At 42.9% G+C, this 26,665-nt stretch overlaps 2 protein-coding genes across 5 annotated transcripts in view; one reads left to right on the plus strand and one right to left on the minus strand.

The window, feature by feature from the left end:
• The first annotated feature begins 252 nt into the window (after nt 1-252).
• FAM181A (family with sequence similarity 181 member A) lies at nt 253-1,122 on the plus strand. The gene has a single exon (XM_041472110.1). The coding sequence runs from the start codon at nt 253-255 to the stop codon at nt 1,120-1,122; it is 870 nt and encodes a 289-aa protein (XP_041328044.1).
• A 2,052-nt stretch (nt 1,123-3,174) lies between these two features.
• ASB2 (ankyrin repeat and SOCS box containing 2) overlaps nt 3,175-26,665 on the minus strand; it is a 47,806-nt gene continuing 24,315 nt past the window's right edge. For all 4 annotated transcript variants that reach the window (XM_041472003.1, XM_041472004.1, XM_041472002.1 and 1 more), the window contains 7 exons: nt 23,357-23,523; nt 22,548-22,703; nt 19,932-20,177; nt 17,510-17,681; nt 12,215-12,776; nt 8,440-8,593; nt 3,175-7,701 (listed from right to left, as the gene is read on the minus strand). In XM_041472003.1, the coding sequence (XP_041327937.1) occupies nt 7,565-7,701; nt 8,440-8,593; nt 12,215-12,776; nt 17,510-17,681; nt 19,932-20,177; nt 22,548-22,703; nt 23,357-23,523 (1,594 nt within the window). In that variant the 3' untranslated portion in view covers nt 3,175-7,564. The remainder of the gene's footprint in view (nt 7,702-8,439; nt 8,594-12,214; nt 12,777-17,509; nt 17,682-19,931; nt 20,178-22,547; nt 22,704-23,356; nt 23,524-26,665) is intronic.

The following is a 26,665-nucleotide window of genomic DNA, read 5'->3' on the forward strand; positions in this document are numbered from 1 at the left end:
CCGGGGCAGCAGTGCGGGGCGGTGGGCTGCGGGCACGCGTCCGCTCCGACAGCCGATTCCCTGCACGGGAGCGAGCTGAGGAGCAACTTGTTTGTGTGGCTGGGAAGTTTGACATGTCCTCCCTCCGTTTGCTTAGTGCTGTTTGAACCAAAGCTTATTGCTCAAAAGTCTGTCTGTCACGTTCCGCAGGTTTGCCGAGGTTTGTCAGAAGAAGGATTTTCATGGGAAACTCTGCGCGGTGCATTCAGTGAGATGGCATCGGACAGCGAGGTAAAAACTCTACTGAACTTCGTTAACCTGGCTTCGAGCGACATCAAAGCGGCTCTGGATAAATCAGCTCCTTGTCGCCGATCAGTTGACCACAGAAAATATTTGCAGAAGCAGCTCAAGCGGTTTTCTCAGAAGTACTCACGGATCCCACGGTGTCACCCCGGCAAACCCCCCGAGTGCGGCTGGCGCAGGGGGGCAGAGGAGCGGGCCCGCGGCCCCCTGCCCGAGGCACCTGAGCCCAGCCCCCACGGCGGGGCTGCCGCCGACAAGGGGATGCGGACAGCCGAGGCAGAGGAGAGCCCCACCGGGGAACGGGTTTTGCAGGAACAAAAACCCGAGGCCGCCCGACCGGACCAGGTGCCCATGAGGAAGCGACAGCTCCCCGCCTCCTTCTGGGAAGAGCCTCGGCCGGCCCAGAGCCTGACGGCCAGAGCCTTTGCTGCCAGCCCTGAGGGGCTGCAAACCCCCAGGGACCCTCCTCCCTATGAGGGGAAGAAAAGCAAAAGGAGCCCAGACGCTGCTGGCCCGGAGAGCCCCCCTGACCCCGCGGCACATGCCGGGGAGAAGGAGCCCGCCGCGGCCCTCTCGGGCCGAGTGGGTGCTTGGACCTGCTGCCCCTTCCCCTGCCCCGGGCCAGGCGTGTACCAGCCCCCGGGCGCGCTGCCCCCGTCGCCCTTCCCGGGGCTGGGGCTGTGGAGGAAGAGTGCGGCCGCGCTGCCGGCGGAGGTGCCGCACTTCTGCAAGGAGGCCGATGGCCCGGGTCAGAAACTCTACAGGCCCATGGTTCTGAAACCCATTCCCACCAAGCCCGCCATCCCCCCTCCCATTTTCAATGTTTTTGGCTATCTTTAGCGGGGCGGGTGTCGGAGTCATGCCGAACACGACAGCTCCCGAGGGGGATTTGAAACGCCCGGTCAGCCTCCGGGCATGAGCTGCTGGCAGCGCGGAGCGGCAGGGGAGGGAGGCCGGCGATCACACCCTGTGCCGCGTGGGCGGGCTGCGGGGAATTGGTAACTGCTGGGAAGGTACTTGGGCTGCACTCTGCTCTCCCTACACGGGGGTAAAGCGGGAATGAACCTTACGAAGCCGGTGGCATGGAGCATGACCAGGTCTCTTTGATCGATGGGCATTGTCTGATGCCCCGCGGCGAGCGGGGCTGCGAGTCATTCATAGCCGCGCTTGTAACACCTGGGAGACTCCTCCACGTGGGAACATCTTTCTGGGGCTGCCCTGCGGCAGCAGCAGTGAAATGGAATGAATTGAATGCATTCAAAGAGTTTTTGTATTTTAAAGTAATTCCAGAGAAGTCAAGATATTCAGGTCATTTCGTTTTGCATGCAAGAGACTGGAAGGGTGGTATTTGATATAGAAACCACTTGTGATTGATTCAAGCTCTTGTTGTATGTAAATACTGAGAGAATTAAAAGAAAAAAAAATAAGGAAAGAAAGAAGGTAATTTTATCTTGGTGATTCTAAAAATGCAGTCTTAAGTTTGCCCCACTAGGTAGACGCGGGTTTGATTTGCAACTGGTGGGGAGATATGAGGTCTGAAATCTCTGCCTATTCAGATTGATATAAATCAGAATTCTTCCGGGGCCAGGATATTAGCTAGTGCTAAGCTGGTGCAAATGGAAGTGGGATGAATTTCCACATCAGGAATTGGATCATGCATCAACAGAATAAATGAAGAATCTTATTAGTTTAATACAAAACCATTAGGTGTGATGGAAGAAAAAAGTAAAAAATAGACTGCCTTGATTTCTGGGTGAGAGGTATCTTTTATTTTGCCTGATTTAAAGATGTTTTCACAAGATCTAACTGTAAATGTTTTGCCTAGTATTTTTCTAATTTTTTTTTAAACAAATTGGCATTGGAGAATTTTTAGGAAGTGTTTTAAGTTAGGTTTCTCTTAAACCCGTGGAGAAAGTGGTACTAAGACACAGATCATGAAATATGAGAGGGTTAATGTTGCAGGTGTATGTGTCTATTTGGCTATACTGGAGAAGGTCACTGAAATAAAGAAAAGTATATTTTGGGACAAAAAAGGGCCAAAGAAAGGACACCCATCATCTCCCAGGGCCTGAACCTGTTGTTGCTGAAGCTAATGGGAACTTCTCCCAGGACTCAATAAAAAGTGGCCTTGATTGATTGGTCTGTGACTAGCATAGCTCTCTCTGACTCCTGATATCTCTACAAGGGAAAAACCAGAAAACGCTTCATTTGAGTGCATTGCAGTCATTTAAAAAAAAAAAAATCATCTGAAGCAATTGTAGAGTATAATTTTGTATCTTCTAATTGCCTTGGTATTATACAACCAGGTTGCAGCTTTTATTAGGATATGAACTACCACTGGGATTAGCTCAGTTGGTCAGAGCCTGGTGCTAATAATGCCAAGGCTGTGGATTTGATCCCACTATGAACCATTCACTTAAGAGTGACTGACTTGATTATCCTTGTGGGTCCCTTCCAACTTAAAATATTCTGTGATTCTACTCCCAGGCTAAAAGTGGTTTGCTCTTTCCTCAAACCTCATGTATCCCACCAGCGTTCACTTTTATGGAAACAATGTCTGTAATGTGTTTGTAGTGCAGGCAAACAGTAGAAATAGAGATGGCTTTCATTGCTTTCTCCCTGCTATGGCACTTGATACATGTATCAAACCAGTATGGACTGTAGGAGAGAGAGCAGGAAATGTCTTTGGTAGCACATACCTGGAACTAAATGCAAGGTGTGAGGTGCTAAAAAGCCGGTCTAGAGGTTAAAGACTTCAGGTTAGCTCTTGATCAAGAAGTAAATATAGGAACATACTTAGATGCTTTTCCCTTTTTTGGAAAAAATCCATGAGGAAACTCCATCCCTCTCCAAAAGGAGTGTAACAAAAGCCAGAGCCATTGAAGTTAAAGGTAGGAGAACAATAGCTTTTAATTTACAGCCTGTGGGTAAGGAATTTTGTTACATGGAAATGGGGGGATTTTCTCACATCAACAGCTCTGTGTCTCTGCTGTAATCCAGATGCAGCCAGATGCTGAACTCTGTTTCAGTACTATCAATACAGAGCAGCCTCCTTGGTATTGGTCTGGATTTCCATCTGGGTGGCCAGACTAGGTCACAGAATGAACTACTGGTATTGCAGTAGTTGTTGTGCTTAAGTGTTCCTCCTTCAGTTCATTAGGGAAATTTCTAAGTGCTGTGGATCACACTAGAATTAAGGTGTAAAAATTAATTAATTTACTTCTGTAAAAATTAAATCCACTTGGCAAAGTGGGTAGCCTTTGTATAAATTTTATTTCTGAAGAAATCCAGAGGAAGAAGAGAGTTAAAACCAAGTTTCTATCTTGTGAATATTAAATTCCTAGCTTTCTTTTTATACTTCCTTTAAACTCCTTTTTATTTGAATGTATATTGCTGCACATTTTCCATGTAGTAGAATAGTGTGTTTTAAAGTTGTGATGAAGGATTGAAACAGACCATTCTAAATGACCTCTGACTCAAATATTTATGCTCCTACACTCAGATTTAAACTAATGTTAATTTTTAAAATCCTTTGTGACATGGAAAGTCCCCCCCAACCCAAGGCAGGCAGTGGCCCTTACTGGGGCTTTGAACTGGAGCAGCAGTGAAGTAAAACACAAATGAACAGAAGACAATTGTTAAGTATATTCAAAATCCCTGAATGGGGATGTGTGAGACTTTCCAAAAGGTTTGCAAATAATGGCAACTCTGTCTCTCTCTAGCAATACTTACTGTTCTCTCATCCCTGAGATGAACAATGGAATTATTAATTATTCACGCTTGAATTGATTCAGAATTTTTCTGGATATTTTTGTGTTTGGCTGGTCGATGGTTGATGTTGCTATTCAGGACAGCTGATAGTCCTTAAGAATCTACTTCTTTATTCATATGTTGTTTGAAAGATGGAAACATAACATTCGAGAGCTGCTATTTACTAGAACAGTGCAGATTTCAACTTTTAAAAACACAGTAGCTTTTATAAATAATGGGAAGGGAGAGGTAAATGAAAAAAACTTTCATACAAAATGAAATTAAAAAATCAAAAAAGTGCACAAGAACATCAAGTGAATTGCACATGTTGCAGTAAAAAAAAAGTACAGTAACCTGGTCATGAAATATTCCTAGAACATTTCACATAAAGTCATCATCTCTGAAGGAGTCTAACTATCACACTCAGTGAAACAAGCCACTTTATCTTGCACTAGAATTACTGATCTGTTTACAAAGCCTGGCTTGCCTGGGTTTTGGAGTATTTTTCTTTTCACAGTAACTTGTAAATAGATGCATTAAAGGCACATTGAATTTGTGCAGATTCAGTATTGTGCACAAAATAGTATGTCAGTGACTGGAGTGGAGAGGTAGTGGGCTCCATTTCAGTGCAAGTAAATGTAAACTGAGTGTGTGAAGGTTTGCTTTAAAGATCAAGCAGAAAGGACTTAATAACATTGTAATTACCAGACTCCCCCCTATAACAGATAGACTCTTCTCACCTCAGTTTCTGTGCACAGCATGCACTTATCCTTCCCACAGCTGTGTTATATTCCCATCAGACCAGTGCTCTCTGGCTCAGTGACTCCTGCTCAGGACAGATCATTGACAGCAACCAGGACATGGGTCTCCCAAAAGAAATGAAGGTCTCTTGGTTGAAAGAAGAAACAGGATTTCCATATTTATCCCATTCAAACCCAGTTTCAGCTTCTCCAAGAACATTAAAATAAATTGCTACTTGCTAGACTTTTGTGGACACAAAAATGCTGGCTCAGGGGAAATTCCCAGGTTGGGACACTTATGAAATCCCACTTCTGGAGTTATACATGTACTTGGTGATTGTGAACCCTTCTACCTGCCAGGGTCTCCAGGGCTGTCACTGCGCACCAAACTCTGAAGTGGTCTCCACCAAACTCTGTCTGTATCCATCACCCTCTACAACTCTGCTTTGTTACGCTTAACCTGATTTCAAGGACTTCTGATTTATATCAATGTAAGACCCAGACCTTTGTTGCACAGCCCCACAAAGTGAGAGATGCATGAGCTCCACAGTGATTTCCTATCTCTACAGGTACTGCTTACCAGTACAGGGCCTTCACTGGCAGAACTGATACAGCGATTTCTTGTTCATTTTCTCTCCACCCAATGTTTTTCTAACCTAAACCCTGTTCACCCTGCAGGAGACAAGGGAGTAGATCTTAAACTGGCAATAAAGGCAGTTACTGGATGAAATTTCACCAGTGGAGGAATCTCGCTGGACTTTCCAAAGCTTTAAAAGAGCAGTGTTCAATGTGAATTGAAACTCTGTTGGTTTTTCTATTTTTGCATTTTTAAAAGGGACAGCAGTGGACAGAGTAAGCAATCCTGTAACCAATGCTCTTTCTGCTCACATCCTGTCCCCACAAGCGATGAAGACATTTCACACAAAGTCATCACAGTCTGTGCCCAGACAGATTGTATTACTTGTATTTGTGCAACACACTTTAGTCCTGTGTTAAGGTATAAAACTCCACACAATAAAACTCAGTGCAATGTATTTTCCCTACTTAGATTTCTATCATATTCTATGGATGGTATGCAGACCAACAAACAAAACCAGATCTGTAAGGTGTCTGGTGGGGACTCCAAGCAGGCCATGGTGCACAGCTCCTCTGTCACCTAAGGTAAGGAGTGTGCTTCTAGCATAAGATCTGCAAAGATGTAGTTCCAAATTTAGTTTCTTTCATTCTTTCTTAGGTGCCCAGTGAGGAATAAAGCACTCATCAAAGCAGTTCACCAAGTCACACCTGTCAAGTGATCTGTAGTCTCTGCCAATAACTGTTCATGGGCTCCTTGGCCTACCCAGCTGTGAGGGAATGTGACTTGTTAAAAACTTCAATAAAAGAATTTCACGGACAATTATAGTGGTTCAGCAGATAGATGGTGACTTGTTAAGCTGCCGTAAATCAGTTGTGGATCTGAGCTGTAAATAGGTGACCTAATTTTCAAAGAAGCTGAGATAATAACTTTCATCAGCGTCAAAGGAAACTAAAAGATACTTCAAACTTCCAAAGTCAGAAAATTCAGGGCTAAATTCTGAGATTTTTTATTCTGCCTCAGTAATATCTGGTACTGTATATGATTCCCCTGGTTTAAGTGGAACAACACCTGGTGCAATCAACTTGCCATTGCTTAGGCAACTGAATAGGAATTTGGAAGCCTCATTCTAGGTATTAATTTCCATAAATTTTGCAATTTGAATTCCATAATTTTGAAATAATTTCACTTACTTTCAGTCATGGTATTGTTACAGCCACAGAGGTCCAAGGAGATTGGAGAGGCTGGCTTTTATAGAGACAAGATCTTCTGGGGAAGGAAGAGAGTAAGTTGGTTCAGCAGTGTTGCCTCTCTCCTTCATATCACTCTCTGTTCCTGCTCCTCTAGGGCTTTGTTCTGTTCTGACACCAGCTTCATGAAAGCATAAACCTACTGTTTACAGTGCAGCTACTTCTAATTCACACCAAAAAAATCCCAAAGACCTGAGGGTTGCTTTCAAATCACTAGTCTAGGAAATTCTCTCAAGCAAAATTTCACTTACTTCCTATTGCAAATATAATACAGAATGAACTGTATTCACTATGTGCAAATATAATTCTTCCATCCTCCTTAAATAAACCTTTCCTTGACTTTTAAAAGATTCACCATTTCTGGATTTTAGTCTATTAAAGAGTTCTGAGATTTGAAGGTTCATAAATCAAGTACTTAATAAGAAATGTACAAAAAAAAAAAAGATGTAAAGGTGTTAGCAAGGTGGTGTCAAAATATCAGAGAATTAGCAACCAACACACTTAGCAGAAATCCAAACAATAGAATAGAAACTACAGTAAAAATCTCAGTCAGTGAAGGTAATGTGATTGTTTTCCCAAACACATTGATTCTTGACAAGTTCTGAATTGTGACCATGGCAAGGATGCTAAGCTCCACCACAGCTTCAGGACACTTTTGAGTTCCTCACTGATACTTGCTTCAGCACTACTCATTTGTCAGTATTGGCTTTCATTTCTTCTTCTTTGCAGACTAAGGTCAGAGGTGAATTGTATATGTTTTCTCTTGAAAAACCTAACAGCACTCTCCTATGTTAGCTGTCTCCTCCGTTTTCCTCTCACTCGTGCTTCAAAAGCAAATTTCTCTTGGATTAGTCATGGGAGGGTGCTTGACCAAGCCAGCAGCAATTCCTCCCCGGTGTGCACCTGTGCCACGGTGGTGACGTTGGGTGCCCCGCTGGGAAGCTGCCGCATACCCGGTGTGCTTGGGGTCACTGTGAGTAATCGTGCTGTAAATAGCGGATCAGTCTGTCTGGGAGGGGCAGCGTGTCCAGGAGTTTAATGCGGTTCCTTCCAACCAGGCTCCGTACCTTGATGCGGCAAAGATGGGACAGAGGTCGTGGAGGTTCTGAAAGACAGGCGGGTCAGAAACGTGAGCAGAACAGGTTTTAACTTGAGGGACTTGAGCTCAGCTTGGGCAGGACAGTGTCAGGAGGAAAATGGGAGAAGGAAGAATGAAAAAAGTTTTTTTTTTTCTGTAATGAAGGGATAATATGTCTGGTGGCAGAAAATGTATTCTGAGGCATGGCATGGGGAAAGATGTGGGCCTAGAGGACGGGGTGCTGTACCCATCTCAGCCATAGCAGTGGGCTTTGTAGCAGGATTTAAACAAGCCACTTGAAAGTGTTCAGCCTTCCCACTGAAAATAAATACAATAGGTACCAAGTTTGGTGCCAGAAAACTGATTCTGATAATATCTATGAAAGACTTTTTCCTGAAGGAAAGGATATTAGGAGAGTGGAATATTAATAAAGGCTTTAAAGGCCACTGTTGCCTGCTAGGCTGCTGTGGTGATGGCTGTGCTGCCCACCTGTCCTGATCTGACTGAACCCCAGCTACACTCAAACGGCCCTTTCTGCACTGCTGTGCTCATTCCCAGTGGGTCAGATCCATGGCTGGTGTGCATTTCACACCACAGGGTCAGTGACACCCCAGAAATTTCTGACACTCATATCTGGTCAGTCACAGCAGGGAAATCCTTTCAAGGATTTCAAGTTTATGGGAGGAATACTAAGAGGAGATGGTGATTGTGGTTTTGAATCCAACAGTGGGACTATTTGTGCTGGATTCTCTTGGGAGACCATACCTGCTTTTTCTTTAATGACAGCCCAGTCCTCATAGCTGTCAATATGCTCCTTGAGCCGGGAACAGAGCTGCACATTACCCACATAATCCAGAAGAACATCGATGATCGGCCCAGCCCAGCGACTTATCTCTGGAGTAGACACCATTTCACAAAACTTCAAGGAAAAACAGATGGACCACCATCAGTGGGACATAAACGCACTCATGGAAACAGTAACTGCAGTATTCCTGATAGCTCTGATGGTACCCCCCTTCTACCAGCTGTGATGGCAATCACCAGTTTCCCTTCAGAAAACTTCAACTAAAGCCTGTTGTTTTCCAGCTGAGGGTAGAACCCCGTCTTTGCATTCACAGGATGACACGAATCCCTGGCAAAGTTCTAGCTCTGGAGCATGGAATAATGCTGAATTGTTAACAAGTCCTAAGATCCTACTTCCACAGAAATGCAAGGGCAGAAGAACTTTGCCCCAGGCTAGTCAGGGGCTGCTGGAAGGTCCATGCAGTCTAGGGCCCTGTGACATAGCCTGCTGGATTCTTTCCCCTCTTGGTGGGGCTTTGGGGGGCAAAATGGAATCTCAGGGAAAGAGGGAGATTCAGAAGAATGCAGCACCTCCTGTTTCTTGTGAACCTTCTAGTATCTGCAGCTTTGGGGGGCCAAACATTTTACTAGAAACAGGTCTGGAGAAATCTCTGCACAGATGAATCCCTGGACATTTTACTCATGTGAGAACTATCCTGTGCCTAATAGAGGCGTGTTTTCCTGACTAAGTCCTGGATCATGCAAATTTTCTATTGTTTCCAGTATAGCTGCAGAGTACCAAAACTCATTGCATGGAGGCCTTCTTACAGAGATGATGAAGAACAGACTTAAGAACCTGACTTTAAGCAGTCTTATTTAAAAAAATCTGCCCACTTGAATCTAAATATGTATATTATACCAGTCAGTTTCATCTGTCTCTCTTTAAGTTTTGTGTACAATGAAGATATCTGTGGACATAATCTGCATGCAAGCAGTCAGGAAGTTTAACATGAATTCAATCATGCTGTGTGGATAAGAACTCAGGCACTTGGCTGAACCCTATTGAATGATGATGGCTGAAGCACCATCCTTCAACTTAGTCACTCATACAAACATCTTCTAAGCCCACACCAAACAGGAAAGAAAATGCACCAGTTTAAAGCTCTCTCAGTTTTAATTCCTTTAACTAGATCAAATTTGATTATTCATGCAGGAGTCCTAACTCAAAATCATTAAACTCTTTTGTGGATACTCTTATTCAGAAGTAAAATTTTATAAGTTCACCTAGTAAAATAGAGCTGTGGAAAATAAGGTTATTTTGTTCAAGGTGAGAGCATTCACAGAGGTGTTTATTATTCTGACTAATTTTTCACCAAACAGCACCGTGTAATGTTTCCCAGGACAACTAGAGACAGTAATGTCAGAAGGATGGCAGGGGACAGCCCACAGTTTCCTACCTGGGCTGCTTATAGGGAGCGCAGTTCTGTATGTCTGGCTGTCACTGCAGTGTTTGTGTCACTGCCATGCAGTTACCCGTGTGAGACACAGACCAGGCACCTGACCAACACCTCCTTGCAGTGACTGCTTTAGGAGAGTTGAGATGAAAACACATGTACAGCCATAAAACGCTGGATCTTGCTCTCTTGTCTCCACCAGAGACCCTGCCTGCCTTTTTCTCTCTTCCCTGTTCACAAGCTAGGCTTGCAGAAACATCTTCTGGAATAAACACGTTTCAAAACACATTGCAGGAAAATAAGCGTAGCAAAATAAAGAAAAACAATGCAAAATTGCAACACCGGGCAGTGGGATTGAGTCGGGGACAAGGCGGCGCTGGGGCTGCGTTCTCGGCAGAAGCCCGAATGCCCTCTCGTGGCAGAGCGCTCCTGCTGCCCGTGCCCACCGCCCGGGATCAGCGGCCGCTCGCACACGTGCAGGGACTCAGCAACCATTTCTCTGCCTTCACTTTCTCCAGGACACATTAACTTAGTGGCATCAGTTATGATTTATATTTGTGCATTTTCCAAATCCAGTTACCGTACTTCATGGCCTTTATAAAGACTAATAATTAAGATTTACTATCCTTACGTTATCTTACAGGAGAAAATAGAAGAACATTCTTTGTGCAGAGGAGGGTGCAGTATCATAAGATCCTCCATATTTCAGAATATAAATCATATCATAACTACATATCATGAAGCTACCACAGAAGCCTCACTTTTATTAGCCAAAATCCTATCAGTAAAAGCAAATTAAAAAATCTACTAGATTTTTTAATTCCCTAGAGGGAAGGGATTACTTTTTTTCCTATCTCTGCCTCATATGATGTGACCTTTGAGGCAATAACTCTTTGTGAGTGACCCAATATTTTCTTAGGCAATAGTTTCAGGTGAGATCCAGAAGGAACTGTTTTTGAGTGGCTAGGATACCATAGAGGGCTACAGACAAACCCTGTCTACTTGTCTTGGAATTCCATCTCTCTGTTCACTCAGTGTGCTACCATATCACAGATCAAGAACTAGAGATGATGTATTTTATAAATTTTTCTTTGACAAAAAATATGGTATACTGGAGGAATTTTGTTGTGACAAAAGACTCTTGAGGGTAAAGCCCTGTTTAGGATTAGACATTATTGTGATGGACTCCTAAAATTCTCTCTATAAGATTTTCTTCTTGGTTGTTTTTTCTTTCCCCCAGATATGTTACCTGAGAGTAAAGTCTTTTGGAAGACAGACTGATAAAAAGGTCAAGATTTTCTAGGATCACTTAATGTTTTCCTTTATTCTTTCCACCACAAAAGAACATATATTGGTAACCATACCTTTGGGGCTCTGCTGAATCCCTCAAAGCTGCACTTAAACTAGATAGAAGCTGATTTCTTCCCCAATTTTTTGCAAAGTAGAAAAACTGCCATGTTGAGGTTTCATTTTTGTATAGCATGTTGAAGGACAGCAAATTTTGAGTGGAGCATTAGGTTTTGAGATATATTGGAAGGAGAGGAGATATGGAAATCAGAAAAAAATAAGTATAATCTGAGGTTCTGCAAAGTTCTTTAAGGGATTGAGAGTCCCATTCCAGGCCAATGGAAGCTAAGCCCAGCTGCATTTTAGAAAGGACTGCAAAGATACATGTATAAAATATAGATATCTAAAGCCTCTAAGTGGCTTCGAAAATAAGAAATCATGGACATAATCTCCTAATCTCTTGTGAAATCTTTAAATATAACTCTGTCACACAGCTAATGTAATAATTTATGCTCTCTCTCAATGACTGCTTTTCCAGTAGACTCAGAAATTGCAGTTGTTCACATTCACTGGTTTACCCTCACAGAGTGAAGCAGTTGACTGTTTTCATGTAACCAGTAGCTAACATTTGGTATCAGACAAAACAAATCCTACAGGGCAGATTAAAAAAGAAGGTTTCTACCTCCCATATGCTATCATCCATATGTTTGTCAAGAAAATATTCCACACTTCTGGCACCTCAGGTCCAGAGGAAAATAGCATTGTAGAACTGTCGGTAAGACTGTCGAGATGGCCACAATTCACTGTAAATTCAAGCTATGGCCACAATAGCTGTTACCTACCTTCTTGCAGTCGTTGGACACAAACTTGGAATGTTTGCTGTCTCATATTGAGCCTTTTTTTCTTTAAATAAAGTAGGGATCATGGCACTGTCTCTCACAAAAAAGTTGGAAGAAAAAATACACTAATGTTGTCAAAACCCACTGGTAGGAGATGTCCTTAGAAGTCCTGCTTACCTGTACTACAGCTGGCTCCCTGGTCACCTGAGGATCATTAAGTCTCTCCCGCCTGTAATTTAGTGCAGGGTGTGGGCCATTTCCGTACTGACACTCAAAACAGGAACCTGCGTCACAGCCCAGATCCAGGAGGTACTTCAGCACGGAAAGGTACTTCATTGAAAACATGATGGTAGCTGGAAATGTGGTGGGATGACTTGATATATAGGCATCAATGTTTGCCCCATGGTCGAGAAGCAGTTTCATGGTCTTCAGGCAGCCATGGCGGATGGAGATGAGTAATGGGTTAATGAGGTCAACATTGGGGTTGGCTCCGGCTTGCAGCAGCAGCTCTGTGGCGTAGATATTGTTGTTAAAAACAGCAAAATAGAGTGGGGTGGTGCGTCTGTCCTCGTAAAGGCAGGACCTTTCATCAGAGAGGGCAGTGTTGACCTCGTAGCCAGCATCTATCAGCTCTTCCAGGATATCGTCATTGTTGCGTTCGGCCGCCAGGTGCAGGGGGCTGATGCCACTGCGCTTGACACGGGTGCGGCTGGTCACAGGGATCAGCATGGACACAATCCTGCCAGGAGGAGACTCAGTGAGCAGCAGTGAGCTCTAGGGGATCTACAGCCCTGCAGCGAGCTTTATTCATAGCAATATGGTTGTACCCATAAGGCAGAGCCCGCTAACTCAGGCAGAGGAACAACTCATAGAAACCAGACTGCAAACCTCAAACCTGTCAGCAACTCCCTGTGCACCAGTCTTGCCAAAAATATGAGTTGTTTGACCTTCCCCTTTCATGAAAAAACACATTTTTTTGAGATTATCACTCAGTTTCTGTGAGGTAATGGCAGCTACAGGGACAGTTACAATGCAAGAGATGAAATGCTGGCACTCACCCACCCTGTTGTAACTTCTCTTAGGTTCCACGGCCCAAATGGCAGGTAACCAGCCAGGAACTACTACCAGATATTCTTCACCTTCATCATCATGCTGTGGGTAGGGCTGAAGGAAAAGGTACACAACCTCCAGCCTGAGGTGCCAGCAGAGGGAATGTATCTCCCCTTCTCAGGTTTTCCTTTACTGCTTAGCAGAGAAGGGTACCAACAAAAAGTGCTGGCAGGTCTTGTGGGTCACAGCCACAGTATCAGGCCTGACACCAGACAGGAGGTGAAACCCCATGTCTAGAGGACTGAGCTAGGATAAACTACACATTTGGTTCCCAGGCCTTCCCTATTAGATTTTACAATTCAGTTATTACCCTGCACTGATCCTTATCCTGTAGGCCTTCATGGTGCAGCTTTTGGCTGTGGCAAGTTCATGGGGCTATCAATGCCCATCCCAGATCACAGGGAGCCAAAAAGACCAAAAAAGACAATTAGTAAAATGGAGAAAAAGAAGTAAAAATATTTTCCAGGCTGGTTTCCATGTTTCAGCTAAGGGAGAAAAAGTGTGCAGCCAAGTCCTAAACCCCAGTAATGAGGGATTGCTATTGGAAAGCGTGATGTGGCCTTAAACACAACAACATAAATCAAGCTGCTCTAATATTTAATATAAATTTCAAATATATGATGTACAGGAGCCTGGCAGTCACAAACTCAGGATCATTTTTATGTCTGCACAGGTGTCAACGGAGCTGAATGACCAACTCTATGGGTTAAACCTTCATTTCCTGCTTATAAAGTTGGGTGACATAGCCAAGGCCCTAGGTTGATTCTGTAGATATAGACAAGTCACCTCAAGGAAACGTAGTTTTAGAAACACCCTAGGGATCATCCAACCTGAGTCTGCTTGCTGTGTCAGGAGTTGCCCACACTCCCTTTGTAATATCTGTGTAGAGGGGGTATCTTAAATAGGAATTTGTGTGAGCTGGGAAGCCAAGCACACCTCCTCCTCCTCCTTCCCTCCCATGCAGAATACTCCACCTAGCAGTCAGCAGCTCTGGTGACACACAAACATGCAAAGCTCACTTTCCTACCATGTAGTGTGTCTCCTTTAAAATGCTGCATATCTTCAGCTTGACTGCAATAGCTGGTCCCAACACTGGGCCCTCAAACATATATTTACATAATGAGCTAAGCCAGTAAAACCTTAGTCTGTGATGATCTTGTGATCCTGTGAAACACTGAGCCTCCAACGCTCCTAGGAGCTGAAATAAGGGTTGAAGATGTAATTTTACAGGATTATGTTCCTATTTACGTGATGGACTGTTGATGTCTCCAAGTTACTTCTACATCTCATTTTTAAACAAAAAAGCTTTTAAAATTATGTAAATATCTTGGGACATTAAGCACTTATTTATTTTCTCCAAGCAGTCACACTAATTTTCCAGCACTGTGACACTTGCCAGGGAGCAGGAGGTTTGGGTGCTGGTGAGCTGGCAACTTCCCACCCTCAGCAAATGTTCTGTAAGAGCCTAATAACAAAAAGGGCACAGAGCACTGTGAGGACACTACGCCAAGTACCAGCATTACTCATCCCATGATCAAATGTTTTGAAGATTTAAGGGTCTGTTTTGTTCTTTCCCTCCAGCATATGTGCTTCAGCCAGCTCTCCACATCTGAGTTAAAGAGGCACTGGATCATTTCTGTCTGCAAGGGGAACCTGAACCTCGCTGCAGGGGTGCCATGCTGAGGCTCTGCATCCAAATGCTGCAGTGTCATAAAGCTCAGTACAGTCCCTGTACCCCACATTTATTTTGGTGTGACAAGCAGGAAGCATCAAGTTGCTACCAGTTTAATTGTGTAGCTTGAACCTGTGTCTCTCACCCTCCAGAGTGGGTCAGTTCAGTAATATGGTGCCTCTGGAGCATTTCCTGTTTCTCTAGAAGGAAAATGCAGCTCAAGTGAAGGCAGCCACAGCCAGAAAAGTCAGACCACGTCCCACGTCTGTCGCAGGGATGAGTTTCATGTACAGTTTTTAAATACTGCCAAGATTTCCCTAATCCCTGACACCTGCTTCTGTGTTTTCTATTTATTAGAGATTATATATGGAGGATGAGGCAGAGCATCCTTAGTGTGAGCATGCCAAGAGTTTACTGACTTGTATTTACTTAATAAATCTGCCCATGCTTCATGAAGTCTTTCTTTTTCAACTCCTCAGTTCTAAGGGGGAAAGAGTTAAATGACTGCTTGCAGCTTATGAGATGACCCTTATGAATTTCAGGTCAGTATTGACAAGGTGTCATTTAAAATAAACAAACACCAAGCAACAAGAGTTGACACTTGAGCCCTGGGACCACATTCTTGGCTCTTTGATGGTAGGGAGCCTTCGTGCTCTGGCAAAAAGTTGAAGTGTGGAATTCCTGCAGAATTACGTACTAAATCTGCAGGAATACAGAGGTCACCATGAAGGGTGTTATTTTACTGAATACCAGAGGAATTAAGAATGATCAGCCAAACAGGCTAAAGTTTTGTCATTTAGATAAATATTTATAAGAGAATATATTTTTCTTTTGTCTTTCTTTTCTACTTAGTTTGCAGCAGTTATGCACAATATTTGTTCTCAGTCTTTTACAAGTGAAGGAATGCAGGGTTTGAACTAAATTCTAGGCTCATTTATGCTGCTGGTTGTTGGGAATAATAGATATGAGCCCTGAATCAGGCCCTTCCTTTCATAACCCAGGGGTGAACTCAGGTTGTGGAGTTTCCATGCAAATTTCTTTTCAGGTCAGAGTGTGAGACCACTGAGGGGAGGGAAAGAGAGCTGGCCCATCCTCTGTATATTTCAGATCAACTTACTGTACTTTCAGATAAAATTTTTAGAAAGTGAACAACTGAAGCTGAGTTCTGTCTCTCACACATGGAAATGCCTTTATAACTCAAACCTTGGAGAGATTTTTGAATCATGCTTGTGTTAGTCAGTGCAGTGTATTCATGTATATGGTATAAGTGTATAAACCTGTTACATAAGTTGACACTGAGCTGCCCTCTAGAATACACAGCTTGCACAAGGAGCCAGGCCTACTCCAACTAATATTAAAATCCTCAGGTCTATCAAAGTGGTTTGAGAAGCTTAATTTGCATTGCAAAACAAATCTAAATTCTAGAAATTTCTAAATGAAAAATATTTTTGGAAGGTGTAGTGATGTTAAAAGCTTTTATTCCTCAGATACTGTGAAATATGTAGGAATCCACAGGAGGAGCTCACTGCAAAGACAGCTGTCCTGTCCAGAAACAGGCACTGCAGTTGGACAGACACTCTCATTTGCCTCTTGTAGAAATATTTTGGTAGAAACTGTGATAATTAGAAGAGTTCTCTACAGTTACCAAAGGGATCTGTTACAGCAATAAAAAATTAGCTGTGGGTCACTTATTCTTCCAGCAGTGAGGGATTAAAAGCAGGAACTAAAACTTGCTCTAGGTTCAGAAGTAAATGCTATGGAGTTCAGGCTCAGAAGCATGCTGCAATGTCCCAGGTTACTACTTACATGACACTGCAACATCCCATCCCCAGACAGCATCTTCTAAATTTATATTCTTTGTCATAGAATATAGTTTTTCACTTTCCTAGAAAAATCTCTGTTTTAGAGGACTGGAAATTCTACCTGATTTTTGCTTATTTTTTCCACTAATTATTTGCCTCTCTGTTTAAAAAATATGCTGAGCTCTGTCCCAAACACATTTAATTTCAGAAAGAAAGCAGTGGATCTTTTTATGAATTTATCTGTTAATAAGAGTTATTTGATCACTCACTAATAAAATATATTTTCCAGACCATAAGAAATTCTTGTCCTTCTTTTCTGAAGCCTTTACAATTTCCTGAAAGGTTTCTGAAAGGAAGGATATCAGAACTGGGTAACATATTCTAGTGACAATCTCACTAATGCCCTAGAGATTCACTTAACCACTTCCTACTGTCAGCAACTGAATTATTGCTATTAAAACCTGAACACACCAGAGATGAATCCAGCATCTTCTGCTTGTGCACAAGAATCACAGTGTAGGAAAATTATTGCAAACCATGCTGCAAATGCTATTAAGGACTAACACTCCCTATCAATACTTTTTCTATTATATTTTAAGAATATTTTGAGGACTTCAGTTTAATCCACTTCCAAGATACATGATGTCATTTAGCTGTAATAGATGATGTCTTGGTAGGAAAGGAATCTTTCACCCCACATTCCTGCTCACCCCATCCCATCCCAACCTCCAAACACACTGTCCAGCCTGAGCTCTGCCAGCAGAAAGCCCACTTCTCAGCTGGTGTCTGCATTGCTCAGAACGGGTTCTGGGACACTACATTCTCCTTTTTGTAAGGACTTTGGATTCTTGTCTAAAAGATGAAACCATGAAACTACCTAAAACTTACTCGCAAATCCCTTTTTTGGCTGCTATGTGAAGAGGTAACAGGCCATCCTTATTGGCTTTGTTAGCATCTGCTCCTTGGGACAAAAGAAACTCCACAATGGGCACATGTCCATTTTTACAGGCTTCATAAAGAGCAGAGGCGTTATCACTGGCTTGTGTATTTATGTCAGCACCTAGGAAGGAAGAAAACCTTTTAGCACCAAAAGGTTAAAATGAGATGGGAGGAACATACTTTGAGTGAACACTTATATTTCCATTACCCTGGAGCTATGAAATGTGCTGGATGGGGATGTGAACATGGTCATATCACAGGTGGCACAGTCATATCAGTTATACACCTTTATATCATAGATTTACATTGGTTTGTAATATGAGGGGAATTTTATGAGGGACAGTTTATCATGGGTGGCATTATTAGGTCTCAATCATGAATCCATGCTTTATTCAGCTCAAAAGTAAAAAAAAAATTTAAATGGGCTGTTCTTTATATGGCATGGCCTTTCCTTCAAACACAGCAATTCCATTAATATTTATGTGTTTACACTATGTATATATACTTTTCCTGAGCAGGAGTTTGAACTAGATTATCTCAATAGGCGCTCTCCAAAATTCTATGGATATCTACTTATGCTGTATATTTATTTATATTTATCATTTATACTCTATATTGTCACACTGTAAGTATTACACAGATTTATAGTATTTATGCTTCTTTTTAATTTTAGTATGTATCCAAGCTAAAAGAATACGCTATAAAATGACATCTGCATGGTGCTGATAAACAGTTCTAAGGTTTTATTTGGGAGTGCCTTAATCAATGAATATTACATTTCAAAATAGCACCTGAGGCCACATCTCTTCACTTCCTGAGGGCTGGAGTTAGCCTTCAAATGTTAAGTTTTCTACAAAAAAGAAATATTACCAATGAACTGCTAGACTATTTGGTAATTTCTTTCTTGAGCTCTAATGTATACTTTGCTTAATAAATAACATGAAAGTATAAACCAAGACAATACTGTTTTGCCATAAACAATATGGAATCTAGATTTTTCTGCTGTAGATATTTAAGGCCCTTAACCCTGGATTTTGGCTGTCATATACTGTACCATGGTATTCTCAGGAAGGCTGCTCTATGTGTATCCTAAATGGGAATGACAGTTCACTGGAGTTTTGCTTCTAAACTCCAATAAAGAACCTGATCAGTCTTCTGTTTGATCGTGAAGACTCCCTGCCAATGAGAATATGTCCCTGGGCTCTCACCCTAAGCTGAAACATCTGTGTTGTGTTTGGCCCTTTGAAGATGTTGTAGCTGGAAACATCAGCAGAATTACAGTGACAAAACATAACACAGGACTACGTTCCTAATGAGAAAGAAACCTTTTTTATGATGAAAATTGCTCATCATAAACAATGAATGATATCATTCCTGGGATGCTCAGAAGAGCTTTTCAGGGCTTGAAACAATTGGACAGTTTTATTGGATTTTTCTTGTGTATTTTCCTCAAAATTGAACTTTAAGGAAATCTTGATATCTATCTAATTTGAAACACAAATCACATTCTGGCTTAGTTTCTTAAGTCATAGGCATCATGATGAACTAACTGGTCATACAAAACTCTATGACAAGACTAGCTGGGCAGCAGAATACATTTTTGGTTTCCCAACTCTCATACCTTTCTTAATAATACTAATTTTTTCAAAACGTTTTCTTATCTACATTACTGGTAAACTCTTGTTTTGCAAGTGCAGGACCCAAGTCTTACCTACATTGAAGACATTAGTCCACTGTGAAAATAATATATGCTTCAGAATAGTATGAAGTGCATTGTGCTTATTGTAAAGCTGTTTTACATGACTGGAGCAGTAAAAGATAGGTTTTGTGTCAATTAGATTAAAATTCACTCTGTTTATGTGTTTGAACATTTACACATAGGGAGAGTGAGTCTGCTTCTATTTGACATAAACCCATAAACTCTACAGCAGTACTTTATCTATTTTCAGAGGATAAATTATGAGGACAGTTAACCTTGCCCATCACTGCACATATTTGTAGCAGAAGGGGTTGGCTGGAGTTCAACTTCTGCCATCTATTACCACCTGCAGCTGCCTTTTATGACTGACTGGATTTTGGGCTACATGTGTGCAGCAGTGTGGGTTTAGAAAGCTGTTAGGAAATGCAGCCAGACCGCACCACATGACTTCTCAAAGTAGGTGACCATGAATGAATGCTGAAGAAGCGCATGTGTCTAAACCATGCTCTGTGAAAGACCATACCCAGTTCCACCTTCAGGAGCAACAGGGTCTTAGTGCCTCTGCAGGCTAGGCTTGGCCTCCAGGGACAGAAAAACTGAGCCAGGGAGAATTACTGGGAAACTCTGAATTATTAAGAATTAAATGAATTGATGCATGTAAGCTGTACTCACCACATCTTGCAAGGTATCTCAAAGCTTCCAGCTGCCCACTCTCAGCTGCCACAAATAAAGAAGTGATCCCATAGGCATTTGCTGACTCAATCTTGGCACCCCCTTTCACAAGGATATCCATGATCTCCAGGTCATTTCGAGAGACAGCCTCATGGAGAGCGGTCCATCCTCGATTGCAGCGATGGTTGGTGTCTGCATTGTACTGCACCAGGAGCCTTGCAGCCTCTGCATTCTTGCGCTCACAAGCTGTTTTAGAAAAAAGGGAAGACACTAGGACAGGATTTTGAAAATATTCTGGGTGTTGTTTGTCTGTTTCAAGCAGCCCAAGGCAATATCATACGAGTAGGTCATAGTAAGACCAAAGATCCATTTAGGTCTATGTGAGAGCAAAGGCTGCTGCCAAGTGATATTGTCTGAGGCTCAGAAAGGATGTGACAGTGAAGCCAGTCTTCAACTGGACCTGGCTAAGTGTCCTGTGCAGGGCTTGTGTCAAGTCTGGTACTGGGGGAATCCAGCCCAGCACCTTTGTACCAACAGGAAACCACAGGGACACAGTGAGGTGATAAGGAGCAGGAAGTAATTTATGAAGAACAAATATGTTGCAGAAATTATGTGACCTGAACACTTTCTTTCCAAATTCTGTGCAAAATGACTCTTTATCTTACTGCTGTAGACTGCAGATAAAGCTTCACGTAGACAAGAAAATATAAAAAGCTCAAACCAGCAGCTGTGTGAGTCAGTAGCACTTTCTCAATTTATAGTTCAATTTATAGTTCATGACCATCCTGAGATAAATATAGTTTCTTAATAACTAATAGCATTTTGTTGATTTTTATTCTACCAATTTGCCCATAGTTTTTTGAATCTCAAATCTTGGGGCCTCCCTTGCATGTTAATGGTAGGACTCCAACATAAAGGTTCATAGGATGGGTAGCTACTTTGAAAAAACCCAATTGGCATCTGTTGTAAAATGTACAGAAGAGAAGCACATTTCATAGCAATTAGTTTTTCCCTTGAAATAATAGTGTCTTTTTCTCACAGAGGTCCCATGTTTTAGTTCTGATTCTTCGCTTGCAATAGCTTCATGGTGTTCTCCCCCATAAACAGTTGTCACTCATATACTGAAAGCAACTATGTAATTAGACATTTCTGTAATTATCTATACATAGCTCAGCAGAGTTTAATTTGCTTACATATGATTTAATTTGCTTACATATTATTTAATTTGCTTACATATGATATGATGACTATTTCGTTATAACATTCTTTTAAACTCTTTTTTATTGTTGTTGGAGGATAGTATAGAAGATACTGCATCAAGGCTAGCCCATTCTTAGTAACAGTTCTCTGGCTAAAGGGTGTTTTCATATCATTGTTGTTGTGATTATTATTACTATGAGCACTACTACTACTACAACCACTACTGAGTCTTCAAGGCACAGCTGAACAGCCTTTCCCATGTCAACTAAAAGCCAGAATTTTAAAACAAAAGCATTTTAAAAGCAGCTCTAATACTAGGCATCCAAAGTTGGAGGCAAGATTACAAGCTTTAACGTGTAATATATGTTTTTAATGTTTTAGAGTGCTAAAAACTGTCATGGCAGGAACAAAGGAGGTTGGACATGAAGGTGTGAGAGGTCTCCTCTGAGTGTTTGTGATATCATGGATATATTGCTAGTCTGCTGTTGATGACTCTCTGTGTGTGGAGACACGAGGCTTGACTCCATTTTAGAAGGCTGATTTATTATGTTAAATATTATATTAAAATACTACATTAAGACTATACTAAAAGAACAGAGAGATTAGAAGGCTACAACAAGAACAGAACAGAATAGAATAACAAAATCCTGTGACTGCTCACAGCCTTGGCACAGGTGGCTGTGATTGGTCATCAATGGAAAACAATCCACATGGACCAATCACAGATGCACCTGTTGCATTCCACAGCAGCAGATAGTAATTATTTACATTTCTCTCCTGAGGCTCCTCAGCTTCTCAGGAGAGGAAAAATCTCAGCAAAGGATTTTTCATAATACCATAGCTACAGTCTGCTAAAAGAAGAAAGTGTTCTCTCCAACCAGCAGCAAATAATATGTCTGTGTTAAATACTTTATCTACCTTGCTGAACTGTTTATAATTGTATGACTGTCCTATAGCACACAGCCTGGCCTGACCCCCACAGTATATGAATCACTGGCATGTCTACAGTTACTGTATGTGGAATCCTCCCCATGTTGTACATCTCTTGCACATCTAACAGCTATTTAGGCCCTACTGTTCAGCAGAGCATACATAGTCCTTCACTGGCCAGCTTTCTGTAAGTTTGGGACATTGTGCAGACAGCCTGTGCTTTGGGCCCCACTGAGAGTGCCCCTCACCCTCAGCACCCCATCACAGCCTGCAGCCTGCAGGACAGCTGCTATTCCTGTCTACACAGACAGAATGGGATAAAAGGCCATGGCATGGCAGGTCAGGCACGGGAGATAGAGGACTACCACAGGGAAGCAGAAAACCAGAGCTCATCACTGACTTTCAGCACCTCATCACACGAGATCCTGCAGTTTTGCCTTGGTGGTGCCAGCAGAGCTCGGCATCCCTGGAAGAACAGCTCCTCACCTTTGTAGAGCGGCGTTTCTCTGGCCTTGTTGGAGATGTCGGGCTCAGCCCCAGCCTGCAGCAGGGTGAGCAGACAGTCCAGGTTGCCCCGGCTGGTGGCCAGGTAGAGAGCTGTCTCCTCATTGAGGGTGCGCTGGTCGATGGTGCCTGGGTACGCTGTGGAGGAATGGTGAGCCCAGAGTCATTGTGGCATGGAGTGCACAAGTATCTGCAGCACCACCACCCTTCTAAATCCTTGAGGGTTTCAGTTTTTATCATTTATTCATTTCCATAAGCAATGTAAGTTAGGAATACACTATAATGTTACTATAATTCAGGTTGAGTACTGAAACCTGTCTTCAGTTTAAATTAAAATTTTCAGCTTTGGCCACTAGTGATGCAGAAAGTTGTTGAGCAACTGTTCTTCACCTGAAGTTTGAAAACAAACTACAGTAATTAACCTCAGGCACCAGCAAAGAGATGTTGGGTTGGATCTCCCCCCAGGGGAATGTAGGGTTATTCCTGTCAGCCTGGAGCAGCCAAGCAGCTCACAACAGGTGACAGCTCAGCTTCAAGGCCTGAGCATCAGAAATCCAGGCCTTGGCAGAATATATCCCATATCACTTTCTCCCAAATATCCTAACTTTTAGAGGCTTCGGTCTGGAAACCTACTTTCCAAGAGAAGATGAAATTAGTATACAGGCAGGGAGGTTGGAAGGAAGCTTCATACACAGTCCCAGGTGAGGATTGAAATACTGCTAATTTGGCCTTTTAGTTTATTCATGTTCTTCTTTTCCCTTTTGTAATTACTTAGTTTTAACTTCACTGACCTTTTTGCAACAGGCTCAGGCAGCCCACTTGGCCATAGTATGCAGCTTCATGGAGGGGTATCCAGCCATCCTTATTAGGTACAGAAAGGTTTTTTCCTGATTTCATCATGTTGCTTACTGCTTTTTCATCTCCATCCCTGATTGCTGCCACTACAGGGTCAATTTCTCTTTAAAACAAGATTAAAACTTGGTTATTGCTTCCTTCATTACTGAGAAGTTTTCTGCAGCAACATCACTGTTTTATTTGCCCAAAAGAGTGAACCCCTGCAGCCTATATAACACGTGTTCATACAGTGAGACACCATAGGGCCTGTAAAGGTAAAATTTATCTTCTCTAATTTTGTTACTGACAGCAGATGAGAAGAATCACTGGAGGTACTGATCACTCCCTTCAGAATGCAAGGGAACTAGGTAGGTGTAACAAATGTCTGACACAAACACTTATATTTTAGGTGTTGGGAGTTGAGGAAGACTGTCCCTGACATTGCTCTGTACACTGTGGAGTGCCCAAGACTGTGATAATTGTATCACCACACTATCCCATGTGGCATGGTGCTTCCAAATGAGATCTTTTAAATAAGATCACCTTCAAAGAGAATTATCCCTGCTCATCCTTGAAGAAATTTTTAGATTTGATTTGCAGGTGGCTTTAACCGAAATTATCAATAAGTCTTACTCTTGTATTTTTAATGTACTTCTTATTTCCTCACACAGTCCTGTTTTCAGATTTTAGCCAGTCCACTTATGAAGCAGGGAGACCTCTGGTTAGAGCATGTGAACACTGGGGTGTTGGTCTTGGCTCTCCTTTCTCCATCCAGGGAGGATTGAAAAAATTCCACCTACCCAGATCCCTCTGCCAAGCATGCATTCCGCACACTCTGGGCAGCAACCCATTTCTCCGAGCTCTCTGAGTGTTTGCAGAGCAGGGCTGACCTGGGCACACCAATCCTACTGCAAGTGACAGCTCCTGTGAGTCTCCCCACACAGCAGGAGTCCCAACACTGCCTGACAGCCCTTTTCCCCAGGTCAGCAGCACCTGAGCAGGACCTGCCACTCTCCTTCCACCCCTTCTGCTGCTGCTAGCATGGCAGAGGCAGGGAGCTGGGAGCTCGTACCCTGCAGCCAAGGCAGGCAGGACCCTTGCCCGTGGTGGGCAGCAGCTCTGTGCATGATGGTGGGCTGTGCCTTCCAGTGTTGGCATCTGCTTGGGCTCCAGCTGAGCTGTGCTGGGACAAGGTACCCGCAGCTTTGTTATTGTGAGGCACTAAATGACTAAGATTCAGCACGATGGAAGGAAGCACTTTACCAGTTCTAATGGGGACTTGCAAAAAATGAACGTGGGTTATAGTTTCAGAGACAGAAAACAAGAAGTTGCAGAAAGCACTGGAGCATTTGTGGTTTGAACTAGCTCTACAGAGAAAATCTTGCAGTCCTGAAGACAGAGAGATGTGGGAGAGAGGTGCATGTCTCAGTCTACTAGCATTGCCACGGCAGGAATGCAGCATGTGGTGGAGGTCACACAGGCTAGTGATGATGGGAACAACCAGAAACTGCAGAAACTGTAGGAAAGTCTAAAATACCACAAAAGAGTGAGATCAGAGACAGAAAAATATGGGCAGGTGAGCACAGGATTCCTCACAAAGCAGCATACTAGTGCAACCTCCGCACCTCATGGGAGTTAACAGGACCAGCACTGAACTCCATTGCCTTGTAGGGGCTGGTCAGACCAACAGGCTGGAACTCACACAGGGCTCACTAATTTCAGTTTGCCCAAAGGCACACAATCTATGCTATAAACACTGATATTAGCATTGAAAGAAGTCACCAAGCTGGTTTTCTGAGGAAAAATTCAGGGCCAGGAGTGCAACAGGTGTTCTCAACAGAGAATGGGAAAAGACACCATTTCCCAGGTGAAATAGTACTTGGTGCCACTTGCTCCTTCTCTATAGCTGGAAGCAGTGATTTCAAGACAGTAGGGTCACAAAAATAGCAACACTGGAATGAGGAGAGATATGGGACACAAGGCCAGGCATTTTGCCTGAGAAGATAACAGCTAGAACAGGCAGCTGCTGTCCTGGCCACAGCCCTCCTGGGAGGAATGGACTGACCTTCTGATATCTGCTGGCCGGATGTCCCAGGGACACGGCTGGATCTCCATACTGCTCACAGTACCCTGGGGACTAAACCTAAGATTCCTAATTGTGTACATATAATGGATTTTATACAGGTGTTTGAGCATTTTGTTGACAGCAACTACTGGCATTTTTGGCTGGGAGAGGAGGCGGAGGTGGGGGATCTTCATCTTTCAACACCTCTGGCACAAGGCTGCTGAGACCATCTGTTGTTCAGTACAAAAGCTCAAGTTACACATGTAGGGCTGTGACCTCAGGATTTGGGCACATAATATAATTACTGGTGCTTAATGAATTACTGCATGCCAGGTGGGCCATGGCAGGGGTCTGTGCATGGGCTGGCTCACAGCAAATGCAAGGTAAATCACATTATCTGAGACCTCAGGGAAAGCAGGAGGGCACCTTGGATCTGTGCTGGGGTTAAAAATGTGTGAAGAATCAGTTACTGTTCTGCTTAAGCCCTCAGATGTTGAATGAGGCAAACTTCTGTTGGGTTCCTTGACCTTAAATGATTCCTGAGTAAGATGAGGGGGTTTGCTGGACCAGGCTGTGGATGCTTTAGCCAAGAAAATTCCAGATCAGAACAGAAGGTTTAATGAATCTCCATGTGAAATCCTTGTTTTCTGCCTGACTTATAGTTGGCTGTTGCAAAAACCCACCACATTCTGCTGCCTGGATTTCATCAGCTATAGAAAATACAAGCATTAAAACTATGGAGGAGGTCTGAAGATACGAGCAAATCTTAACCTTATAGGCAACTCAAAAGAGTTACTGCATTTCAAAGACCAGTAGGCAAGATAATAAATACCCCTTGCAGATGAGATGTATGGTGAGGTCAATTCTGAGTGTTCAAGAAGAGGTTCAGTGGAGCATGGAAACGTTCAAGAAGCTCCTTTTCCTGACAGCCTGGGGAGATGCAGGCAGGATGAAGGAACACCACTTCCACAGGTGAAGCCAAACATCATCACTGCCTAGATCTGAGACTAAGGCAATAAAAATGCCAGTCATGCCATCATGCTCTCCTAGGACTTCCCAGCTATATTTTTGCTCTACCTGGCAGCAGAGGAGGGCTGGTTTATCAGCCTTCTTGTACACTGAACTCTATGCAGCTACCTGGTGGAGAAGAATAGCCTGCTCTCAAGGCTTCTACTGCATAAAAAAGGCATGCAAGGAGTGC

Source organism: Pyrgilauda ruficollis, unplaced genomic scaffold (genome assembly GCF_017590135.1).
Source record: "Pyrgilauda ruficollis isolate IOZ18807 unplaced genomic scaffold, ASM1759013v1 scaffold28, whole genome shotgun sequence".
NCBI classification, from domain to species: Eukaryota; Metazoa; Chordata; class Aves; order Passeriformes; family Passeridae; genus Pyrgilauda; species Pyrgilauda ruficollis.